Source organism: Schistocerca piceifrons, chromosome 4 (genome assembly GCF_021461385.2).
Source record: "Schistocerca piceifrons isolate TAMUIC-IGC-003096 chromosome 4, iqSchPice1.1, whole genome shotgun sequence".
NCBI lineage: Eukaryota > Metazoa > Arthropoda > Insecta > Orthoptera > Acrididae > Schistocerca > Schistocerca piceifrons.
Genome location: NC_060141.1, coordinates 786,927,176 through 786,949,481, shown reverse-complemented (window position 1 = coordinate 786,949,481; position 22,306 = coordinate 786,927,176). Strand labels below are relative to the sequence as shown.

The following is a 22,306-nucleotide window of genomic DNA, read 5'->3' as shown; positions in this document are numbered from 1 at the left end:
TCTTCGTTTTAATAGTGTCCATACCAAATCCTGTATCATGTCCGTGACACGCTCTCCCCTATTTCGAGATAATACAAAACGTGCTGCTCTTCGTTGAACTTTCTCGATGTACCCCATTAATCCTATCTGGTAAGGATCCCAGACCGCGCAGCAGTAAAGAGGACGGACAAGTGTAGTGTAGGCAGTCTCATTATAGTGCGATTAAAACTACTTTGTACTTGACAGTTCGCTGAGCGGCCGTGCAATGTTGCCAGCTGCCGCTGTAAAAAATGGAAGTCATGTTTTTTATAATTTGGCAACTGTACATGGTAGAGTGATACGAGGACTACCTTCTGACACTTTTTTTTAACTTAGTGAAAATTTTGTGCTGCTGAAATAGAGAAATATTTAACTTTTTACGAAAAGTTGAATTTTCACACTACTCAATATTAATCATTCCATATCTCCTAAACCATGTGTCGTACAACAACAAAATTTTAATGTTGTCTTCAGTGGCATATTTCGATAATGTTTGCAAACTTTCTGAGCAATACAGCCAGTAATAGTGAGGTAATAAATTAAAATCTCACGTCTGACGCGGAACTTTTTTCTAATCAACATAAGAAAGGTAGTAAGCGACAAACATTTTCCCTTTACATTTTTCGTGGGGCGTCAAAGCGAGAAAAAGTTTCGGAAAGGTTTGAATTTATTTTTAGAGCTTGTTGGACGTAGGTGGGTGCTACAGTTTCGCCAAGACGAGAATAGTATTGTGCGTACCGTTGAAGTGCTGATAAAACTTACGTGGGGTGGGAGAAAGCAGCACATATACCGCCGTTAGTTACATTTCCGTCTTGTGTCACGAATTTCGCAAAAAATCACAAAACTCAAAATACCAACACAACGAGACCAACACCACCAAAAGGTACAATTTTTTTTGCAGCTTACCATCACTCGACGTGTTCTGTGTCCGACAGCTGGAAAACGCCGCTTATATCTGTGTCGCTAGAACTTTCAGATGACTCCCCGACGGCAATAATTAATTCGGAAACACTATCTTCCAATAAGGATTCGTTCTTCCATGCCTCCTGAATGACAGCTTTTGTATGTACTACCACACTACTCCTGTTTTCCACAGTTACTTTAGAAACAGCTTCGTGCAAAAGTCTTTCCACTTCTGAAAGCCTGAATGTCTTGTTTTCTCGTGCTATGTACCCCTTGATTTGGGCCCATATTAGCTCTATAGCACTAAAGTGCAATGATAGGGAGGTAATTTAATTACAGAATGTCCATGTTTGTTGGCAACTTCATCTACGACGTATGTCGGGTGTCGTGGCTTACGTTGTGACACAAGTTCCAATAGTTCCACTTTCTTCATTCCGTCATCGAATTGTATATTATTTCGCCGTAACCGCTATATAATTTCGTCTTTTCTAGAAGAAAGGAATGTTTTGAGTCCAAACAAAGCAGCAACTCACCACACAAAGATGTACGTGCATTCCCAAAAGATAGTGTTATGTATCTGGTAGATCAGTGACGATGTGGTGCAGTATGAACTGCTTCCCCAAGTTTAACCATCACTGCTGACATCTATTGTCAACAACTCAGACGTCTTGCACTCGCAGTCCGAGAACAACTAAAAGGAAGACTGCTTGAAATGATGCTACTCCACGATAACACCCACCTGAATTCTGCTAGAGTTACAAAAAAAAAAAAAAAAAATTGCATGAATTGGGTTGGGAAGTCACTCCACACCCACCATATTCACGTGGTCTTGCGCCGCCAGATTTTCACCTTTCCCTCTCTCTATTGAACAACCTTCAAGGAACTTCATTTGTGGATGAAAATTTGCTCTGAACAAACCTCGACGAGTTCTTCGCTTCAAAGCCATGTGATTACTACAGTCGGAGCATCGTAAAGTTATGCCAAAATAGGCAGACAAAAGTCTCTGTAATTTGTATGTGTTGTGCTTATTAAGTTACGGAAAAACGCTACGAACTTATGTACCAACCCAGTGTATTCTATTACCAACTGGCGACGTTGTTGCAAGGCCGATATCTCCTGCTTCATATGTAAAACTTTGTAGCTCTTCGTACATCTTTAGTAATTTAACAATGTTCAGTTTCTACTAAATTAACTGGTTTATTGCATAGCGATGTTATGGTATTAAAGCGCTGATGACCCGTAGGCTCCTCTTCCTAGTATTTGCTATACCAAACTTGAATCTTAATGACTAATATTTAATAAAGAAAATTGTGAATTTCGCTTCAGAATACTTGCGGTACTCCTACGCATTGACTGTCAAGCAAGATTCGCTCTCGAGGCTTGCGTACTTCTCCCCACTTGCATGATTGACTACCGCGCCGTATGGTCTACTCCTCACCACTACCTTCGAAAGAACCAGCGTCCTACTCGCTGCCATTACATTCTACAGCACTGCTTAAGGCAGCGAATTGCTTCTGCTACCTATAGAGATCTAGTAAATGTAAAATTTATAAAATAAAATTGTTCCTAAAACAGAGGAAACATTTTCTCCGTACGGTGGAGTGGTTTGAAATCCCCTTTCGGCCGACAGTATTATCGCGTCTAAACTACTACAACTGCAGGTCATTATAATCTCCTCAACAAAGCTATAACAGGATCCTTTTTCAGGTGTCTTCAGTGCGTTGATGCACTACCTTTGATGATGTCGACGTTAACGTCAACGTCGGTAGGACGCTGGAGTTTCTTATTGCAGCATGTTCGAGTACTCTGAAACCGAGAGAAATCAGAACGGTTCGTAAGTATTATGTCCCTTTTCACTTCCTGGCTTAATGCTATAGTATGCTTGTACCTGATCGCTTTTCTGACCTCTACACTGCCAGATGTCATTAAAATGGGATATTTTGTTGCGGAGTTGCTTCAAGGAACATATACTTGTTCCTCTTTTGGTGTAAATCATTGGAGCAGTGAAATATATAAGTTATGGAATTCTTCAGTGGCTTCATACAGTGACTGATGTATTTCCAAATATTTCGAAACACTTGATCGTAATTCTCCTACCGTTTTAGAAAATTACAACGTTTAAGAAGGATATTTGCAACTGAAATTCGCTTACGTTCTAGAGATTAATTACACGGCAATACATAAATGATTGCAATATGTTATTTAGTTCACACGTGTAGACGGTCTAAATACCATGTAGCACCATCAGAGATGGCCAGGATAAATTCGCTGCGTGATTGGTATGTGAGTCCATAAGGAACAACGATTTTTCACTGGGGAATCATGTCGAGCAAGACGCTGACCAACGATATCCTTGACGTATCTCATTCGATGGGCGACATATCATGCGAGCGTACGGGCAAGAAAAGTACAGGTACCTGTCGTTCTTCGTAGAAGGCTTTCACATCCCTCATCACACATGACCAAGGACTACGTTGCTGAAATATGACCCGGGGAATTGACTCAATGAAGGATGGACAAGTTAATGAACTTTCTGTGCTGTAGGATCTTTTGCAGAGTCAGCAGTCACCTGTCGCTGTGCACTAGCCTCTTCTGACGACTACACCCATTCTGGTGTCACTGTAATGTCAGCTGTTTGGTCGCGATGTAGACTTCCTGGAACAGTTCATTTTGCCGTGTTCGAAATGAGTGGTACGTTGATAAGCTCTCAACGTAAAATATAAACCACCACCTTAAAAGAGCACACAGGTCACTCGGAGCGCTGCAGATGACTAAGAAGTGGTAGCAGGCGATCATGTGACACTCCACTATCGATATAAGTCAAGCCTGTCAAGTCATGTTTGTATTCTTGTCACTTGTGTGGGAGACTGGAAGAAAGGTGCTACCGTTTTTCGACGTATCCACCACCACACAGTGAATTAAGTTGTCTGATTAGTAGGTGTATTAACATGAGCTGTACAATGTGTCTACGAAAGAGAGGCATATCACTCGCAGCTAAGTAACACAGCATAAGAACAATGGTCGTAAAACGGTCCTAACCGACAACCACCTGAGAGGAGTGGTAAGTTTAGCCGACGACAGCCGATGTCGGTTACATATGGAGCCGGATACCTCCCGAAAGGTCATTGCTAAGAGCAGTGCATGCAACGGCATGTCTTCAGTGGTCAAAAGAAACACAGAAACTGGACATTAGGTGACTGCAAGAGTGTAGTGCGTTCGGAGGAATGGCGATTTTGATCCTTTTCAAAGGATGCAAGTTGTCGAGTGAACCGATGACCCAATGATACATTTAACCTAAAGTGTGGAGGATGTTCGTCATATCATGACATGGATCCAATCATTCAGGTTATCGTGAACATGTACCAGGATGTATGGTTGATCATTCCTGATAACCATGTGTTGATCTTTCTTCTACACATTGGAATGTATATGCTGTGTACATTTCCGTCTTCCAACGTGGCAACAGTTGTATTTACAAGGTCCCTGGTCTACGGACACTCAGGAACCCCACGACACCTTGACTGTCGCGCTAAGTCGTCCGATCTTAATCCCTCAGTAATGTCTTGCGCTTTTTTGTAACAACGAGTGAAACACAGCAGTCAACATCCCCAAATTTGGAAACACTAAGGAATCGAATCATCAATGAGTGGCTCCCGCTGGATATGGCATACCTGAGGCAACTTCTGAACCCTCTTCCTCACTGAATTGAGGCCGTTATCAACGCTAGAGGCTGTGATGCATAGTATTTGCCTGCCTAATTTCATGTGCAGTGCGCTAATATAGTTTTAGAAGCCGATGAAGCATTCAGAGTAAGAGAATGGAATATCAGTCGGATTAACTAGGCCGTCATGTTCGCTGTGTGGATGCTCCGTTGGGCACAGCTCGATGTCTGTGGATAGCACTGCAGTCGGTATGGCTCCAGCTCCTTAGACATGCACTTGCAACCCGTCTAGTTGCTACACCACTTTGGCCACAGCAACGCGCCTGGTCAGTGTGGTTTCCAGTACAACATACCACAGACGTGCAGGAACAGCCTCCACTGTGCTGCAGACGATCATCTTCATACGGCTGGTGGACCGCGCGGGCCACCAGGTGTCCGGCTACGTGGACTTCGCCCACCGCATCGCCTCAGAGAGTTGGCTGCGCATCTTCAGCGGCGCCAAGAAGCTGTGGCCGCGCTGCACCGACCTGGGATACTTCAACTGGCACACGCGCGTTACCAAGACCAATTCCTCGCCCAACTTCACGGTACGACTTAGCGGCCAGAAAATGTGTGGCGGGTGGAGGTTCCAATTGTCACATTCTATTCACTGCAGATCACTTAATCTGCGTCTTTTGGTTTCTGTACTGCTGTTAAATGATGAGATATAATTGGCAAATGTGTCTTAAGTATTCACCAAATGCGCTATTCAACAGAAGCAAGTGGTGTCGAGTTTTGAGCCTATTGACAGATCTTCTCCTTTGTCCATCAACGATATTTTCCAGTAATCGCGAGTATTTGTTCCTACGTATTAAACAACCAGCCTCCAAAACAGCTTATATCACCTATAAACAGCAGGACTGCTGGTAGGATTTCTGCGATACGTTGCACGAAAATTAGGATGCATGGGTTTCACATTGAACTATCAAGTCCAAGATCCATTGAGTTTCGTACTTTGAAAGAGTCTACTTTATCTCTCAAACTGGTACGTGTGAATAGTGTTTCACTATATAAGTCATCGCGGGCCGGAGTGGCCGTGCGGTTCTGGGCGCTACAGTATGGAACCGAGCGACCGCTACGGTAGCAGGTTCGAATCCTGCCTCGGGCGTGGATGTGTGTGACGTCCTTAGGTTAGTTAGGTTTAATTAGTTCTAAGTTCTAGGCGACTGATGACCTCAGTAATTAAGTCGCATAGTGCTCAGAGCCATTTGAACCATTTTTTTATATGAGTCATGACTGGGTCTATAGTTCACACTCACAACAGCAATTTCCCGTGCAACAACCTGCTGGATACTAACGAATCGCAGTTTACGACACATATAACAGCTGCAGGAGTGACGCAGGCAAGCGCTGATAGCACTACTCGAGTCTCAGTAGCTAATCTGTCAGCTCTGAAGGCCAGAATGGTGCTGTAGATGCTACTTTGTGTTAAGATCAAGCGCTAGTTGTGTTCTACCAGCCACTTGCGCACACTGGTGGATGTGTGGAAATGCACATTAGGTTGTTCAATAATTCCACTCTACCCAGAGGAAAACAATCTTTCGCTGCAGGTACGTTTGCTCTTCGAAGATGAATTCGAACCCAAGTTAGTGGTAAGTTCTTTCTGCAGCAATTAATGTTTGGAAAATCAATTTCCTGTAGAGGTATCTTTTATTAAAGTCCAGATAAACCATTCTCATGAACGTGAGCACCTACGGCTGACAGAAGAGACTGCCAAGATCCAATGAAGAGCAGCTGTTTCGTCACGGGATCGTTTAGTCGGAGCGAGAGCGTTACATAAATGCTTAATAAACACCAGTGGCAGGCGCTACAACTGAGGTTTACTGTTGAAATTTCGAGAGAGCAGTTTCCAGGATCAGTCAGACAACATATTACTTCCCGACATAAACGTCACGAAATGACCACGTAAGAAAATTCGAGAAATTAGAGCCAATACAGAGGCTCATGGACAATTCTTCCCATACGCCATTAGAGAGTGGAACAGGGAAGGGAAGCAGCAACTAGTGGTTCCAGAAGTACCAGCCGTCACACATCGTTAGGTGGCTTTCGTAGTACGACGTACATGTAGCTGTAACACCTAAGGAGCGACTTTATCGAGGTAGTTAAGGGAGCACTCTACAGAAGCTCCAAACACCGGTCTTTAGCATAGGGAGGTACGCTACACATCATTCGTAATCGGGAAAGAAAAATTTTAATTTCCTGGTATGTCGAGGGCATTGGAGACGAAGTACAAGGCGGAGCACGGTCGCTTTATTCAGGGAAGTGCTCTAGCATTCTCCTCGAATAATTTGAGAAAACTACAGAAAACCTTAAAGTGAGTTTAGAACAACTTGCGACATTTGACAGTTCTACGACTGGAGGGAAGAGTTGTTGCCACGTGACGCCAACTTCCAGAGCATTTTTAACCGGAATTTCGTGAAGAATTTTTAAGTAATAATCAAACGACGACATCAACCAGGGCACTAAAGAGCCAGGGTGATATATGTTTATCCTGCCACACTTGCTTATCGGTGCTTTTGTTGTTCCTTGATTGTGGGGTCCTTTCGCCCTTTCGTCAACGTGTGACACGTATCAGCCCACGCCGTCCAGCGAAATACTCCTCACGGCATGCAGATACAGGCACATTCTGGTCGCTATGTCTCCCCTCCTGATGACAAATTTGGGAAACGACAGTTTCGATGAGACGATTTCCTCCCGTTAAATATATTTGTTTCTTTGAAGCCGTAAAGGGAAGTGTCCAACATACGGTACGCCTCGCTTGGCTAACACTAATACACGTGTCTGCACATTGCATCCTACTGGAATGTGCCCATCTATGTTACTTAAACGCCAGGTGTAACTTCTTTTCCTGCCAGTGTTTCCAGGAGAGAATGACCTGGTGATGCTTCATCGTTCTAGTTTTCCCTCCTTTCCTTCAGTTTTTGAATTTTAATCATCATAGATCTGTGGCTGTTAACTGCTGTACTGTTCGTTCATCGCTTTTTGAAGGTACGAAAACGGTCCCCAACTAATGCACTCCAATTCAAGGATCTCAGGCATAGAGGACACAAATTCGCGAACTTGTCCACGCGTTGGAAATCTCCTACCAACCCCTGATACCTTTGAAGCCAACGACCGAGTTCTCGGAGGGCATCTTTTACAGTGATCATGCTGTTAAGATTTATCACACTTCTATTACAAGAACATTAACACAAAAACCTTAGTTCACAGAAACAGATTGTAAATAACTATTTGCGACAATCTTTTTTCAAAATGCTGTTATTGTTGCGTTCTCTATTCTTAGAAAAGAACTGGGTTTGATTTTACTGAGAACGATATTATTTTAAGATCTTTTGCGAAACAGAAGTTCGGCACAGTCACTATAAAATACTTTTGGTAGTGTTGAATATGCACACTGGTATAAAATTACTTTTCAAGTAACTGAGAAAGCTGACGTTGTGCCGGTATTTATCTGTAGTATGCCCGACACTTCCAACACGTGGAATTTACTTTTGGCTTACAAAAATTCTCTGTATGCAACGTTTGAAGTAATGTGATTTAGCCTCCCGCAAGTGCACATAATCTTCATTGCCTAGCCCTCTCTGGTTGTTGTTTACGTGCAGTAAGTATCGACGATAAACAGGCTAAACAGTCCACGAAATCCTTGTAGGAAGACAGAACGATTTCGTCTTACATGTACTAGGTGAAAATAAAATTGTTGGGTGATTTTTTTTGTTTGTATTCGACAATCTTGTGGTAGGGTTGATTTGATGCAATCCAAAATTACAACCACCTGCTGCATGGAAATGAATTAAGAGATATTGTAGGGCGTCGTAAGACTGATGTGTTACATGAAGGCGATCGTCTTGGGAGCGCAATAATATGTTACGCCGCTCACTTCTTGATAAACCGAAGCAGTGCACCGACGTCGAGCAGATGGTTGTTTATCTTCATTAAAGACAAATTTATAATAATTATTTTGTCCTCGCGAAAGAGACTCTAGTGCAGCTTTAAAACCGTGGATTTATGGATTCACTTGATGCAGCATGTTTCGAAGCAGAGCAGTCAGATGGTTTTTAAGCTGTGGGAAATTTTGATTCCAAATATTTGCCTCCTCTTCTTAATTAGAAACGAAAGACGGCTAAGCACCAGTAAGGTGGTAAATTAGGTTCTGAACCTTAAAGGTAAGGATGAATGCTCCTTCCGTTTTTTGTTTCGCGCCAAATGTCATTTGAAACGCATATTGTACGCAAGAACGTTTCCAAAACTCTTTTGACTACCGCCACAACCCAGCAGAGATTTCAAGATCTCAGGGGGTTCCGAAAAATTCCAATATGCACTTTTCCACCCAAGCAACACATTCGCATCGCTTCTTTTTGCCATTTTAGAACCTCACAAAATGTACAGTTTAGGACCAGTCATACGATTATCTGTAAATGCACTTTTTTTATCAACCAAAGGAAGTTCAGCATGCCTCACAATTATTTCTGGATTTTCTTCTGAATACTTAGACGAATTTGACGTTCTATTTAGCGGGTGTCGATGTCGATCAGCGTCTAGGCGAACTTGGCACTGTTTTTCTGTCTCTGCCTGCCCTATCCCACCTGTTGTCTCACTGAGTACTGATCGTGAGTGCCACGCACTGTCTCCAACCTCGAAAACCTTTACCCAAACAGAGTCCTGACTGAGGGCCGATCGTGAGTGCCGTATATAGTCTTGCGCCTCGCAGGCGTCCATTGGCAGATAATCTCGTCTAAGTTTGCAGCGTGTTCGCCCAGCTGCTTCACGCTCTCTCGAAAGAAGAGAACAAAGCGTAGCGCAACTGCGCGATGATCGTGAGCGCGATTTATTATCTCGCATCTCAGAATCATTTTCACAGTGTGAGACGTGCCTAAATTATGATGGATCTGAGCATCACATGGGAAAAGTGATGAGCAGTATTGGTTTTGGCTGACTTAGCTATACAATGCAGAAACAAAATTGCAAATATCTTAGGGAACTTCAGAGAAAATGTGCCTGACGACTTTTAGGCGAGAGACCCTGTGTATTTTTCCGTCCATCCAAGTTCTTAATCAGTGGCAATTAACAAGGTTAGTAACCACCTCCATTGCTCACACGTTGATTTCTTGTATTGTTTGTAAGTGTGGTTTCGATATGTCGTGTCACTGACACTGCTACTTCTAAACTGATGTTGCAGGCGTGTGTGCCAGCCTTAGCCAGGGCATTGTAACTGGGGATTCAACTGCCTATTCAGCGTGTGATCAGAAATCTTGTAAGTTTAACAATCTTCTGTTACATTTGATATCTTCACACTTTTGTATTTATGCATCGAAAAGTGGAGAAAGCGATCGGCAACCCTTCAGTCACTGAAGCATCACATGGTTGGATGTGTACAAGGTATTGCGTCGATCACAATAGGGACTACAGACGGTAGGGCAAGAGTCACCAGAGGTCCTCCGTGTCAGGGCCCTATTGCCTCGGCTGTGTCACTTGTGCGGAACCGGATTGGCACGAATTCCTCTGGACCCCAGCTGTACAGGATGGCGCAAGTCCACATGTTGGCACAGTTCAGCCAGGTTGGAGCCATGACTTCGTTTACTTGCCAGTATGTGCTCTTCCTGGTGTTAAGGTCACGAGTTCCACTCAGCGTTGCTATTCGTAGTTCCTGAGTCGCCATTGATTTGTCTTTTGCCTTCTAAGGCACTGTTGTTATTCATATGTGTCCCAGTCTCCCTGGAATTTATAGGCGACAGGATTTATGTCTTTTGTCAGTCGGGCCGCGACAAAACATGAACAGGAACAAGGACAGGAATCCACAGCTAGACGAAACTTCGGCCACCCTTCCACGCGGCAATGTGAAGTCTTCTGACGGACATCCATCCTGGCATGCTGCCAATACTGACACCGTCCAATGGTCTAAGGACTGTGCGCAACGTACCTCCCACCACAAGTCACCAGTAATCACTGACAGTGATACCGATACATGTCTTGTCCACAGCACTGCATGAGCGACTGATCTTCCACCTTATCATCTGACAGTTGTCATGGTTGCCTAGTGATAGACCTCTCATCCACTGCCTGTCACGTCTTTTAAGCTCCAGACACTGATACAATCAACCACCATGTGGAGGCACCATTGGGTGGTGTTTCTCCTACACCAGCTGGTCGGTCCCTCTAGTCTTCTGGGATCTTCACCCCTGTCTTTCCCCCCTGCGCCCGAAAATCTAAATGGTCATCCGCTCGAACCCATCGCAGTGGCTGTGATTCGGATATGGATGCTTCCCTACCAAGTAGAAACCGCATGTGTTGGTGCCATGGACCAGGCAATGCGTCCCCCTCCCGACCCCACTGCTCAGAATCCACCGCCACCACCACCAAAGAAGGAGAAGATCCCTCCTATCATGATTTACAATCCCACGAGTTATATTAAACTGAACTGCAGCCCCTTTTACACGCCAATTGCTGGCAGTTTATCAGAAAGACCATGTGAAATACCTGCTTGACCCAAATGATAACTACCCATAGTACTCAACTTCGTGAAGTCGAAGGCAATGAATTACTACACTCATCAGGCTTCTGGTGACAGAACAACAAAAATCCCCACATCAGGTCAGTAATTTGTAAAACAGGTCAGAAGGTACGTTAGTCACAGGATGGGCCCACAAAGGTCGTCACGCTGGTTGAAGGGCTCAGTCAGATTTTGTTGTAATGGCAGATCACCCATTGCACAACCTCCAGCCCTCTCAGGTTGTAGTTGTCTGTATTTTAATGCTAATGGTATTAAACAGGTGAAAACTGAACTGAACACCTCCATCTCTGACCATCATGGGGAAATTTTACTTGTATTGGGAACATATCTCAAACTGGTGGACAATTTTCGTCTATGCAGCATGGTTTGCTATCGCACAGACCGGCTCCATCACCAAGATAGGGGCATGGCAGTGTTCCTCCAGAAGGCACTCTCCCACAGTCACGAGGCTCTCCAACCACTGGAACATATAGAGGCCATGTCGGCAACTGTCTGTACCCACCTTGGAGCTATCACACTTGTTGTGCAAACTTGAGCCCAACCTGCCTCTTCTTGAAGCTTCACTCTGCGCGTTTTCAGCCGGCCGCTGTGGCCGAGCGGCTCTAAGCGCTTCAGTCCAGAACCGCGCTACTGCTACAGTCGCAGGTTCGAATCCTGCCTCGGGAACGGATGTGTGTGATATCCTTAGGTTAGTTAGGTTTAAGTAGTTCTAAGTCTAAGGGACTGATGTCCTCAGATGGTAGAGCCAATTGAGCTATTTTTTGAGCTCGCTTTCCAGACTCATCAGTAGGGCATACCTCAATACCATACATACAGCTTGCCATTTTCGCATCGCTAATCCCAAGGGCAGACTCCTCCTCGAACAGGAGGTACTCTGGCTCTGTCAGTCTATGGCCTTGTATGTGCCCATTTTCAAGAATATTGTGGAGCAGTTTTCGTTGGAAACACTCCATGAACTGGGATCTGATCATGACTTGGTGTTCCTGCACCTTACTGATGTAGCTATGTCTTCGGACATCTGTTCTACCTTGAACATCACCGATTGTGACACAGTTGTCAGGGTCCTCAGCAATACCACTGGGGAAAACCTCAGGCTGACAATGCTTGTGAATCTGGTTAGTGCTGTTGATTATCTAACGAAGGAAAACCAGAAGGCAATTAAGGCCTCTGCTTCCATTGCACCTAGGGCTCTAACGCCACTGGATGCCTAGCCTCCTCCATTGAATGAACTACAATACAGACGAAACACTATGCAAGCAGAGGAAACAGTTTTATGACCCTTGGGTTGAGCATTGCGTGAGGCATCTCCAGGGTGAGTTCTGCCACCACCTCTCCGATAGGAAAACAGAACAATGGGAGGTGAAGATTTTCGCCTTTCTCCTCCAATATAAGTCGGAATGGCCTGTTGTCTGAGCTCTGAGGCGTGTACTGATAACCAACCATCCCATCTCCACAGTGGGTGGTTTCACTTATGATGCCCTCCGTGTTGTGGAAACTCTGGCCAATGTATTTGAAGCCCAGAATCAACTGCTCGTCCAGGAGCTTACACTTGGTGAACTCCAGTATGAACACGATATTCTGGCGGCCATTACCACTTTCAGACATTGACCACATCTTACTGCCCCTCACATTATGTTCCCAGCAAAAGTCCAAAGGATCCTCCAGTGGTAACATTGGTAGTCAGCTCTCGGTTTGGACAGAATCTTAAATGAACACCGCCGGCCGCAGTGGCCGTGCAGTTCTAGGCGCTACAGTCTGGAACCGAGCGACCACTACGGTCGCAGGTTCGAATCCTGCCTCGGACATGGATGTGTGTGATGTTCTTACGTTAGTTAGGTTTAATTAGTTCTAAGTTCTAGGGGAATGATGACCTCAGAAGTTAAGTCGCATAGTGCTCAGAGCAATTTGAACCATTTTTTTAAAAAAATGAACGCCTCTGTCGGCTCCTGCACAAGTCACTACTCTCATTCATCAACATTATGAACTGCTGTGGCACAACTGGCCTTTTCCCCCCACAGTGGAAGCAGCAAAAAGTCATTGCCATTCCCAAGCCCTCAAAGGATCCTACAGTGCCTACCAACAACAGACCCACTAGCCTTCTGAATACTGTGGCGAAGGTCCTCCAATCTTTGATCCTGAACCGAATTCCCTAGCCTCTGGCAGCGGCTGGGACGATCCGTCTAGAACAGTGCTGTTTCACATCCCGCCTGTCAGGTGAACTAAAGCCCTTAGGATAACAGAACACATCAGCAAGGGCATTAGCTCCAAGATGTCGTCGCCACCGATTTTCCTGGACCTACAGAATGCTTACTACAGGATTTAGGAAGACAATCTCGTGTGCAAACTGCTGACACAGACGACCATCCTGGACATTTATCAAGAACATGGATGATTTTCTCCTTGATGGAATCTTCTTGTTTTCTGAGCAAGGGGAACACTCGAGCATACATCACATGTTGATGGGTATTCCTCAAGACTCTGTTGTAACTCCCATACTCTTTAATATTTATGTTAATGATTTGCCAGTCATCCCTCACTGCCACCTGATGCAATACGCCGACGATACGGCGCTCTATACCACCTACCACAACACTGACTAGCTCACTGCTCATCTCCAGAGGGAGGTGGACGCAACAGCCACCTGGCGTCTTTAAGACAAGGTTGCCCTCAATGCTGCCAAAAATGCAGCTGTCTGCTCCACCAAACGGGGCCCTATCCTACACCAAAACATCACTACTGCAGGCATCCTGGTCCCATGGTCACCTGATACCAAATATCTAGTTGTGCAGATGGATAAAAACTGCTCTTCCATCGATATGCAGAATACGTCACCCAAAAGGGGCAGAAGCTGATAAATGTATTCTTCCCTTCCTGCTACAGCAGGGAACTGACCATAGGCACCAAGCTCCAGATGTACCAGACGGCTGTCCAGTCTTCCCCCATGGCTCTTGTGCTTTGGCCATGATTAGTGCCTTCTGGATGCAGACCCTCCAGTGCCTGCAGAATAAGATGCTTTGGTGGAGCCTGCATGCCCCTCCACTCACGAGGACTGTTACTTTACACGAGGAAACCAACATGATCCCTCTAAAGACGTCCATTCAGAGAAGGGGAGGCGCCTCTACGACGAAGTCGGCGCCCTGCACGACACAGTCAATGGATTGCAACACATTGGCACCACGACTCCCTGGAATTGGGAACACCACCCTGTTCCTCTGACCATCCTCGAGGACTCAGATTGGATCATGGCTAACAATAGCCCCGTCGCCCCAGTATGGTAACTTGTAGTATGGGTTTTAATATTGCCACTCATTCTGTGCAGTCCTTGGTGCGACCCTCACTCTAACTACCTTTGCAGTTGTGTCACCCTTATCAGCAACTCTGAACTTACACCATCAGAGGGTGGCGTGGGACTTCAAGTCTCCCACCACCACACCTTCAACGTGTAGTATAATGATATTGTGATACCGTCATTGTAAGGTACAAAAACATTACTCCGCCACCAAAACAATTAGCCATCCACACAAGAGGAAAATCCACAAAGTGAGGCAAAGCATCACCGAAAACACAACATACCGCAGCAATAGCGTACCAAACGGTTATCCTGCGCCACAGTCAAGCCAACGACGGGCTTGTTATTTTCAGTGAACAGCGGACACGTTACAGTTCGCTTCACCGGAGCTCTAGCCCAATTGATGCGTCGGCTCTTAGCAGGGATTATCAGTGGCATTGTCTTCACGTCCCACTACGTTTATTCGCTGTGTGTTCCAGGCGTTTGCCTGTTAAGTGTCTGAGAAGTATTTTTGCTGAAAAGGGTTTTCCTTTGTCATTAAATATCTCTACTGTTGTCGTAATAAACCGTTGTTCTCGTTTACCTGGGCCTTATCAATACTTATCAAGTATCTCCCCGTGGGAGATATAGCTCAAGTATTTCCAAAATATTTAAAGAACAGATATAAGGAGATCAAACATAGGCGAATATACACTACTGTCCATTAAAATTATTACACCAAGAAGAAATGCAGATGATAAACGGGTATTCATTGGACAAATATATTATATTAGAACTGACATGTGATTACATTTCCACGCAATTTGGGTGCATAGATCCTGAGAAATCAGTACCCAGAACAACGACCTCTGGCCGTAATACCGGCCTTCATACGCCTGGGCATTGAGTCAAACAGAGCTTTAATGGCGTGTACAGGTACAGCTGCCCATGTAGCTTCAACATGATACTACAGTTCATCAAGAGTAGTGACTGGCGTATTGTGACGAGTGTGTTGCTCGGCCACCATTGACCAGAGGTTTTCAGTTGGTGAGAGATCTGAAGAATGTGCTGGTCAGGGCAGCAGTCGAACATTTTCTATATCCAGAAAGGCCCGTACAGGACCTGCAACATGCGATCGTGCATTATCGCGCTGAAATGTAGGGTTTCGCAGCGATGCAATGAAGGGTAGAGCCAAGGGTCGTAACACATCTGAAATGTAACGTCCACTGTTCAAAGTGCCGTCAATGCGAACAAGAGGTGACCGGGACGTGTAACCAATGGCACCCCATACCATCACGCCGGGTGATACGCCAGTATGACGATGACGAATATACGCTTCCAATGTGCGCTCACCACGATGTCGTCAAACATGGATGCGACAATCATGATGCTGTAAACAGAACCTGGATTCATCCGAAAAAATGACGTTTTGCCATTCGTGCACCCAGGTTCGTCGTTGAGTACACCATCGCAGACGCTCCTGTCTGTGATGCAGCGTCAAGGGTAACCGCAGCTATGGTCTCCGAGCTGATAATCCATGCTGCTGCAAACGTCGTCGAACTGTTGGTGCAGATGGTTGTTGTCTTGCAAACGCCCCCATCTGTTGGCTCAGGGGTCGAGACGTGGCTGCACGATCCGTTACAGCCATGCGGATAAGATCTCGACTGCTAGTGATGCGAGGTCGTTGGGATCCAGCACGGCGTTCCGTATTACCTTCCTGAACCCACCGATTCCATATTCTGCTAACAGTCATTGGATCTCGACCAACGCGAACAGCAACGTCGCGATACGATAAACCACAATCGCGATAGGCTACAATCCGACCTTTATCAAAGTCGGAAACGTGATGGTACGCATTTCTCCTCCTTACACGAGGTATCACAACGACGTTTCACCAGGCAACGCCGGTCAACTGCTGTTTGTGTATGAGAAATCGGTTGTAAGCTTTCCTCATGTCAACACGTTGTAGGTGTCGGCACCGGCGCCAACCTTGTGTGAATGCTCTGAAAAACTAATCATTTGCATATGACAGCATCTTCTTCCTGTCGGTTAAATTTCGCGTCTGTAGCACGTCATCTTCGTGGTGTAGCAATTTTAATGGCCAGTAGTGTAGTAACTGTAAGTGCGTACATGTGTGTTACAATGTTATTTCTATCCCAGCTAAAAATGCTAACTCTTCTACACTCGAGAACTCTACACTTCACAACGAGCACTGAAATCACAATTTGCCATTGATACTCACTAACACGTGCTACTGTTTACTGACAGGGAAGCTACAGGTTGTATTACAGTATATCTGCCGAGCCTTTACTGGCGTGAGAGGAGAAGCTAAATTGACTGGGATTACTTGAACGAAGGTATAATATCCTCTTTGCAGGGTAGAAGTGTCCAAAGTCATAAGTTTTTTTAACTGCAGTATACATGAACGCTGAATAGTACATCGGTATGCATGCGACAGCTTGCGTGACTGATATGTCCCAAAAGGCCAGTCATAAAAAGGGATTTTCCGGTGCTCATACTTCGGGTGCTACTGGTGGTAAAAAGGTAGGGTCATGTGCTCTGGATAGGCCTTGGCCTACGGGCCATCTGTATACCCACAGACGGAACGTCTTAGTGTCACTATCCTACAGTAAAGGGTCCTCCTGCTAAGGCCAATGGAGCAAATCGTTTAGTTATCTTAGAATTTGATATGGTCTACGGTGGGCTTGATGAGAGTTACGGAGGCACCAATATTTGGTGGGCAGTTGCTCGGTTTCTTTAATTGCATTTTTGACGTCACCAGCGGATCAAAACCCAGCCGAGGATTCTAGGACGGCTATAAACAGCAAATGGCTGAAATTTTTAAAGTAGAATCCTAAGATCTTGATCTCGAACAACCTGGAAAATTTTGATGATTTCTTTACCCGTTTCCAAAATATAGAGGTTCAAAGTTATCCTACTTCTACACGTAAAATACGGTATGAGGCGAAATCCAAATAATAAATGGCCACAGAAAATCGCTCAAATTTTAACGATTCGTTCTCTAGGCATTTATCTAGAAGAAACAGCTCTCCCTTTTGAAAAACCTTTATCCGTTGTCGGGAAACACTCCCAAAACTTATTGTTTGGGTACCAAAACCCAGCCGTGGATCCTAGATGGCTATGCACAGCTATAATTTTGTGCGATGTATTTCTAAGATCCCGATCTCGAACAATTTTGAAAATTTTGTTGATATCTTTATCTGTTTCCGAGACACAGAGGTTGAAAGCTACTCTACTTGTACACGTAAAATACGCATTAAAATCCGGTGTGAGGCTAAAACGTAGTTTACAAAGTGACTTTGCAAGGAGAAATATGCTGTAAAATGTTCCCGTTATCATCTGGGAACCCTATGTTGTAGTACTGAAGCACATGGAGTTTTTTGCACGTAAAATCCGGTCTGCCGTGTAAAATTGGATATGCGTTAGTTTAACTTCACATAAATAAATTATCTAAATTTTAATGACTGATAAATTTATTTTCTTATGAGTTGTATGCTCTGCTACAGCAGGGAAAAAGAGGGGAACCAGCAGAATAGTGCTCCTGTCGGAGCAGGAAAAATGCGACTATGTTCTTGTTTATTTAAAAGACCTCATTATTCCTTCCTCAACACCTTTAAAATTTTTCCCAAAATTTGGGTATGTGAACATATGCTCTCTTTTTTATGCTGAGAAAGAAGAAGACAGTGGCAGTGGCGAAGAGACGGAAAAGTAATAAGTTCTGGAAGATGGTAGACAGTGGCCGTGTTATAGAAAGACCGACGGAGACAGTGACAGTGTGAGAGAAAGAGAGGGACGTGGTGGCAGAGTAGTGCTAGGAACAGAGTTAAGGAGACAATGCCAGGGGAGGGGGAGGGAGGAGTAGAGAGAAAATTGGAAGTGGGTGATTTCCAGTAATAATCAGATATCGAGTATATGATAATGACGATGAGGAATAGAGTGATAGTGTCTGTGAGAAAAAGCAACAGCAGTAGGAAGGAAGTAATGGGATATTAGCAGTAAGAAGGAGCAGGAGGGAGACAGTGACTGCGAGAGTGAGAGGAGACTGTAGTAGTAGAATACAACAAAGGGGACTGTGGCTGTGACACAGGAGACAATGAAGGAGAGACACAAAGAAATAATGACAGTGAGTTCGGCTGAATGACTGACAAGGGGAGGCCGCCAATTGTGAAATTCAGATTCGATTCATACTGCGCATAATGAAAGCTCATGGCCAGAGGTGTAATGTGGCAAAGCGCCAAGATGCACTTCTCAGCCGTTGTCGAGAAAATCGACAGCTGAAAGAAACCGTTGCGGTGAAATACTCTCTACCATTAATAATTTTCTACAGCGTCGAGGCGCAGCGGTAAGCGCTCGGGTTCGTAATCCGAAGGTCGCCGGATCGAATCTCGCGCCATGCAACTTTTTTTTATTATTAGTTTTTTGTAATTCATATATATATATATATATATATATATATATATATACATATATATATATATATATATATATATAATTCCCGGCAATCAGTTGCAACAATTATGCATACAATAAGCTATTGAAAGTCGTTTGTCGTGGAAAAACTGGCGACTACAAAGTTTTATTTCACAAATGTTATTAATTGTCTTCATAATGTTAACCACGTATAGTTAACGGAAGACGTAGCAGCGATATTCCGAAACGAATACGTATAGCGTAAGTCAAACGTTCGAATTAGAATAGAGACCCCACGAACACAAATTTGCTGTGGCAGGTATGAAATATAAACTCCGTTACTCGCTCGTTACACTTGAAGGACAGATGTTGAATGGGCCGAAACGAGCCACCGCATAACAGCGTAGTTGCCTGCTAACTACGAAAGAAGGTAGATGCGGTCCCTAGCGCAACTTATAACATCGTCGAAAATCAGTGCGGACGGGAGGTTTGATACACCCTGTTAAAAAAACGGAAAAATGGAGGCGGTGCAATTGGAGAGCGATCCGCCTTCACCAACATGCATAAGCAATTCATTAATAATTTATATATATATATATATATTTGAATTACAAAAAACTACTAATTAAAAAAAAGGTTGCATGGCGCGAGATTCGATCCGGCGACCTTCGGATTACGAACCCGAGCGCTTACCGCTGCGCCACGACGCTGTGGAAAATTATTAATCGTAGAGAGTATTTCACCACAAAGGTTTCTTTTAACTGTCGATTTTCTCGACAACGGCTGAGAAGTGCATCTTGGTACTTTGCCACATTACACCTCTGGCCATGAGCTTTTATTATGCGCAGTATGTATCGAATCTGAATTTCACAATTGGCGGCCTCCCCTTGTGAGTGAGAGAGGGCAACTGTGGATGGATGGATGTGAGTGGTTTACAGCGACAGACCAGTGTGTGTGTGTGTATGAGCGTTTGGGAGTTTGAGGTGAATTGCATGTTTAAAAAAATAGATGCTGAGGTAGGTGGAATGAGGCAGCAGGTACCCCACGTTTCAGTCAGTGTCTTTTAATTTAAATAAGCAGTAACATATCCACATTTTCCGTGCTCCGATAGGAGCGTATCTCCGTTGGTACTCATGTGCATAAGCAGTCGCACGAGCTGGAGCAAAAACCAGCGAGTGTGGCTGTGTAGCTGTGAGGGTGACAGCCGGCGTCCCTGCACGGCCCTTGTCCCGTTGGCAGGCGATCACGGAGCCGCGCGAGGGCCTGATGTACGAGCACACGGGCGACCACAAGCTGGTGCGCGTGGGCGCGCGCTCCTCCACGTCGCCGGGCGGCCGCCAGCACACGGTGCGCACCTCGGTCAGCTCGCCGCAGTTCCTGCAGGCCGTGCTCTACGACCACCCCGTGCGACGACGCAGCTGACGTAAAGCGCCTTCGTGATTTGTTGACTATGCTCTGCTGCAGTTGGTGATTTCCGTACATAGTTCTTCGTGCAAGATGCATGTAAAATTTTTGTGACTGTATTTTAAATAAAGAATATAAATGATATAGACTAAGTGCCTTATCCCCTATCTGAATGAACGTCCATTAAGCATAATCCAGTTTTGTCAACATCGTCGACGTTACAAGAAACACTGACACTGATGAGCCCCTTCCCCTCTTTTTCCTCCAATAGCAACGAAGTATTTACCGGCCATTAAAACGAAACTGCCAGGCATCCAGTAATTTACACACCATGAAAACGAAGCAACAAATCACAATGTAGCTCCAAAATCAGCCAACCTGGCTGTGAAAAAAATTATCTGAACGACCTGATATTTTTGTTTTGTTCAGAAGCATTTAACACACAGAAATTACAAAAAGGGTGTAACTTGTCATATTTCCAGATCTGAAATGTGTCAGCAAAACGCACACACACATCAAACCTCAATTTGAACATGGACTTCAATTTTGCTGTTGGCAGGTTGACACAGAGAGAGACCTTGAGCTAGCGCAACAGAGACTGCAATGAGAGAGAGTGAGGGAGAGTTAGATAGATAGATAGATAGAGAGAGAGAGAGAGAGAGAGAGAGAGAGGGCTCCTCAAGCCATCAATGTGTTGTTTGATAGCAAGCGCAGCTGCTAAGACGCGATGAATGTCAACTCTACAAAATGCCTCAAATGGCTCTGAGTACTATGGGACTTAACATCTGTGGTCATCAGTCCCCTAGAACTTAGAACTACTTAAACCTAACTAACCTAAGGACATCACACACATCCATGCCCGAGGCAGGATTCGAACCTGCGACCGTAGCAGTCGCGCGGTTCCGGACTGAGCGCCTAGAACCGCTAGACCACAGCGGCCGGCCAACTCTACAAAAGCTATGTCAAACACCATCTCTCTCTCACTCTCTCTCTCTCTCCATCTCTCTCTCTCTCTCTCTCCCTCTCTCTCTCTGTTTCTCTAATACTTGCTTGCATTAAGCATGAACAACGTAGTTTATAGCAGAGGGAATGAGAAAAACAAAGCTAAAATACTCTAAATATAACATTTATTATAACTTTTTCTTACATTTAATAACGTGAATAATTTTTATAGATAAACTAAAATCAAAGTGAACTATGTTTTTCAGCACAAATCTGGTCGAAACAAGTGCTGCTTAGATGAAATTACATATTGCATTGTCAGGTCTTTACTATCATTTAACACACACTCTTGGGTAATCATTAATGCTTAATTCTTTTGCTAATGAAGGTTTCACACCCTTCTCCTTACACATTATGTTTTATTTCTCAGCATCAAGATACATTTCAAGTCTCAGTTCCGTGATTTCTATAATAATCTCTCCCAAAAATCCACCTTCCACTGTTTCCTTTTTTTAATTGACATGTGCGATTAACGTTTGTATCTGGGTAAAAATGGCTCTGAGCACTATGGGACTTAACTGCTACGGTCATCAGTCCCCTAGAACTTAGAACTACTTAAACCTAACTAACTTAAGGACAGCACACAACACCCAGCCATCACGAGGCAGAGAAAATCCCTGACCCCGCCGGGAATCGAACCCAGGAACCCGGGCGTGGGAAGCGAGAACGCTACCGCACGACCACGAGATGCGGACTTGTATCTGGGTAAGCCGAAGTGTCAGGCCACCTATGTAAATCGCTTTTAATAACGTCATAAATATTTGCAGTGGTTACACGAGTAGAACGGTAAGGGGCTAAACCACAAATCGTTGGTGCAGGTTGTATATATCAAGTGCAAGCATACATTCAGGGTCAAAACTATCTTTCTCTTTTGTTTGGCAGGTCCTTAAAGTATTGTTCCGCTAAGCAGATACGATCCCCAGGGGGCCGTGCGGTTAAAGGCGCTGCAGTCTGGAATCGCAAGACCGCTACGGTCGCAGGTTCGAATCCTGCCTCGGGCATGGATGTTTGTGATGTCCTTAGGTTAGTTAGGTTTAACTAGTTCTAAGTTCTAGGGGACTAATGACCTCAG

The 22,306-nt window shown here is 44.6% G+C and overlaps 1 protein-coding gene across 1 annotated transcript in view; it reads left to right on the top strand.

Annotated features, from left to right (window-relative positions):
- The window catches only part of LOC124796169 (cilia- and flagella-associated protein 299-like), a 54,183-nt gene extending 33,933 nt beyond the window's left edge, over nt 1–20,250 (top strand). Inside the window, exons 3-4 of the mRNA XM_047260260.1 lie at nt 4,972–5,169; nt 20,068–20,250. Coding sequence (XP_047116216.1) covers nt 4,972–5,169; nt 20,068–20,250 — 381 coding nt within the window. The remainder of the gene's footprint in view (nt 1–4,971; nt 5,170–20,067) is intronic.
- Nucleotides 20,251–22,306: the final 2,056 nt, after the last annotated feature.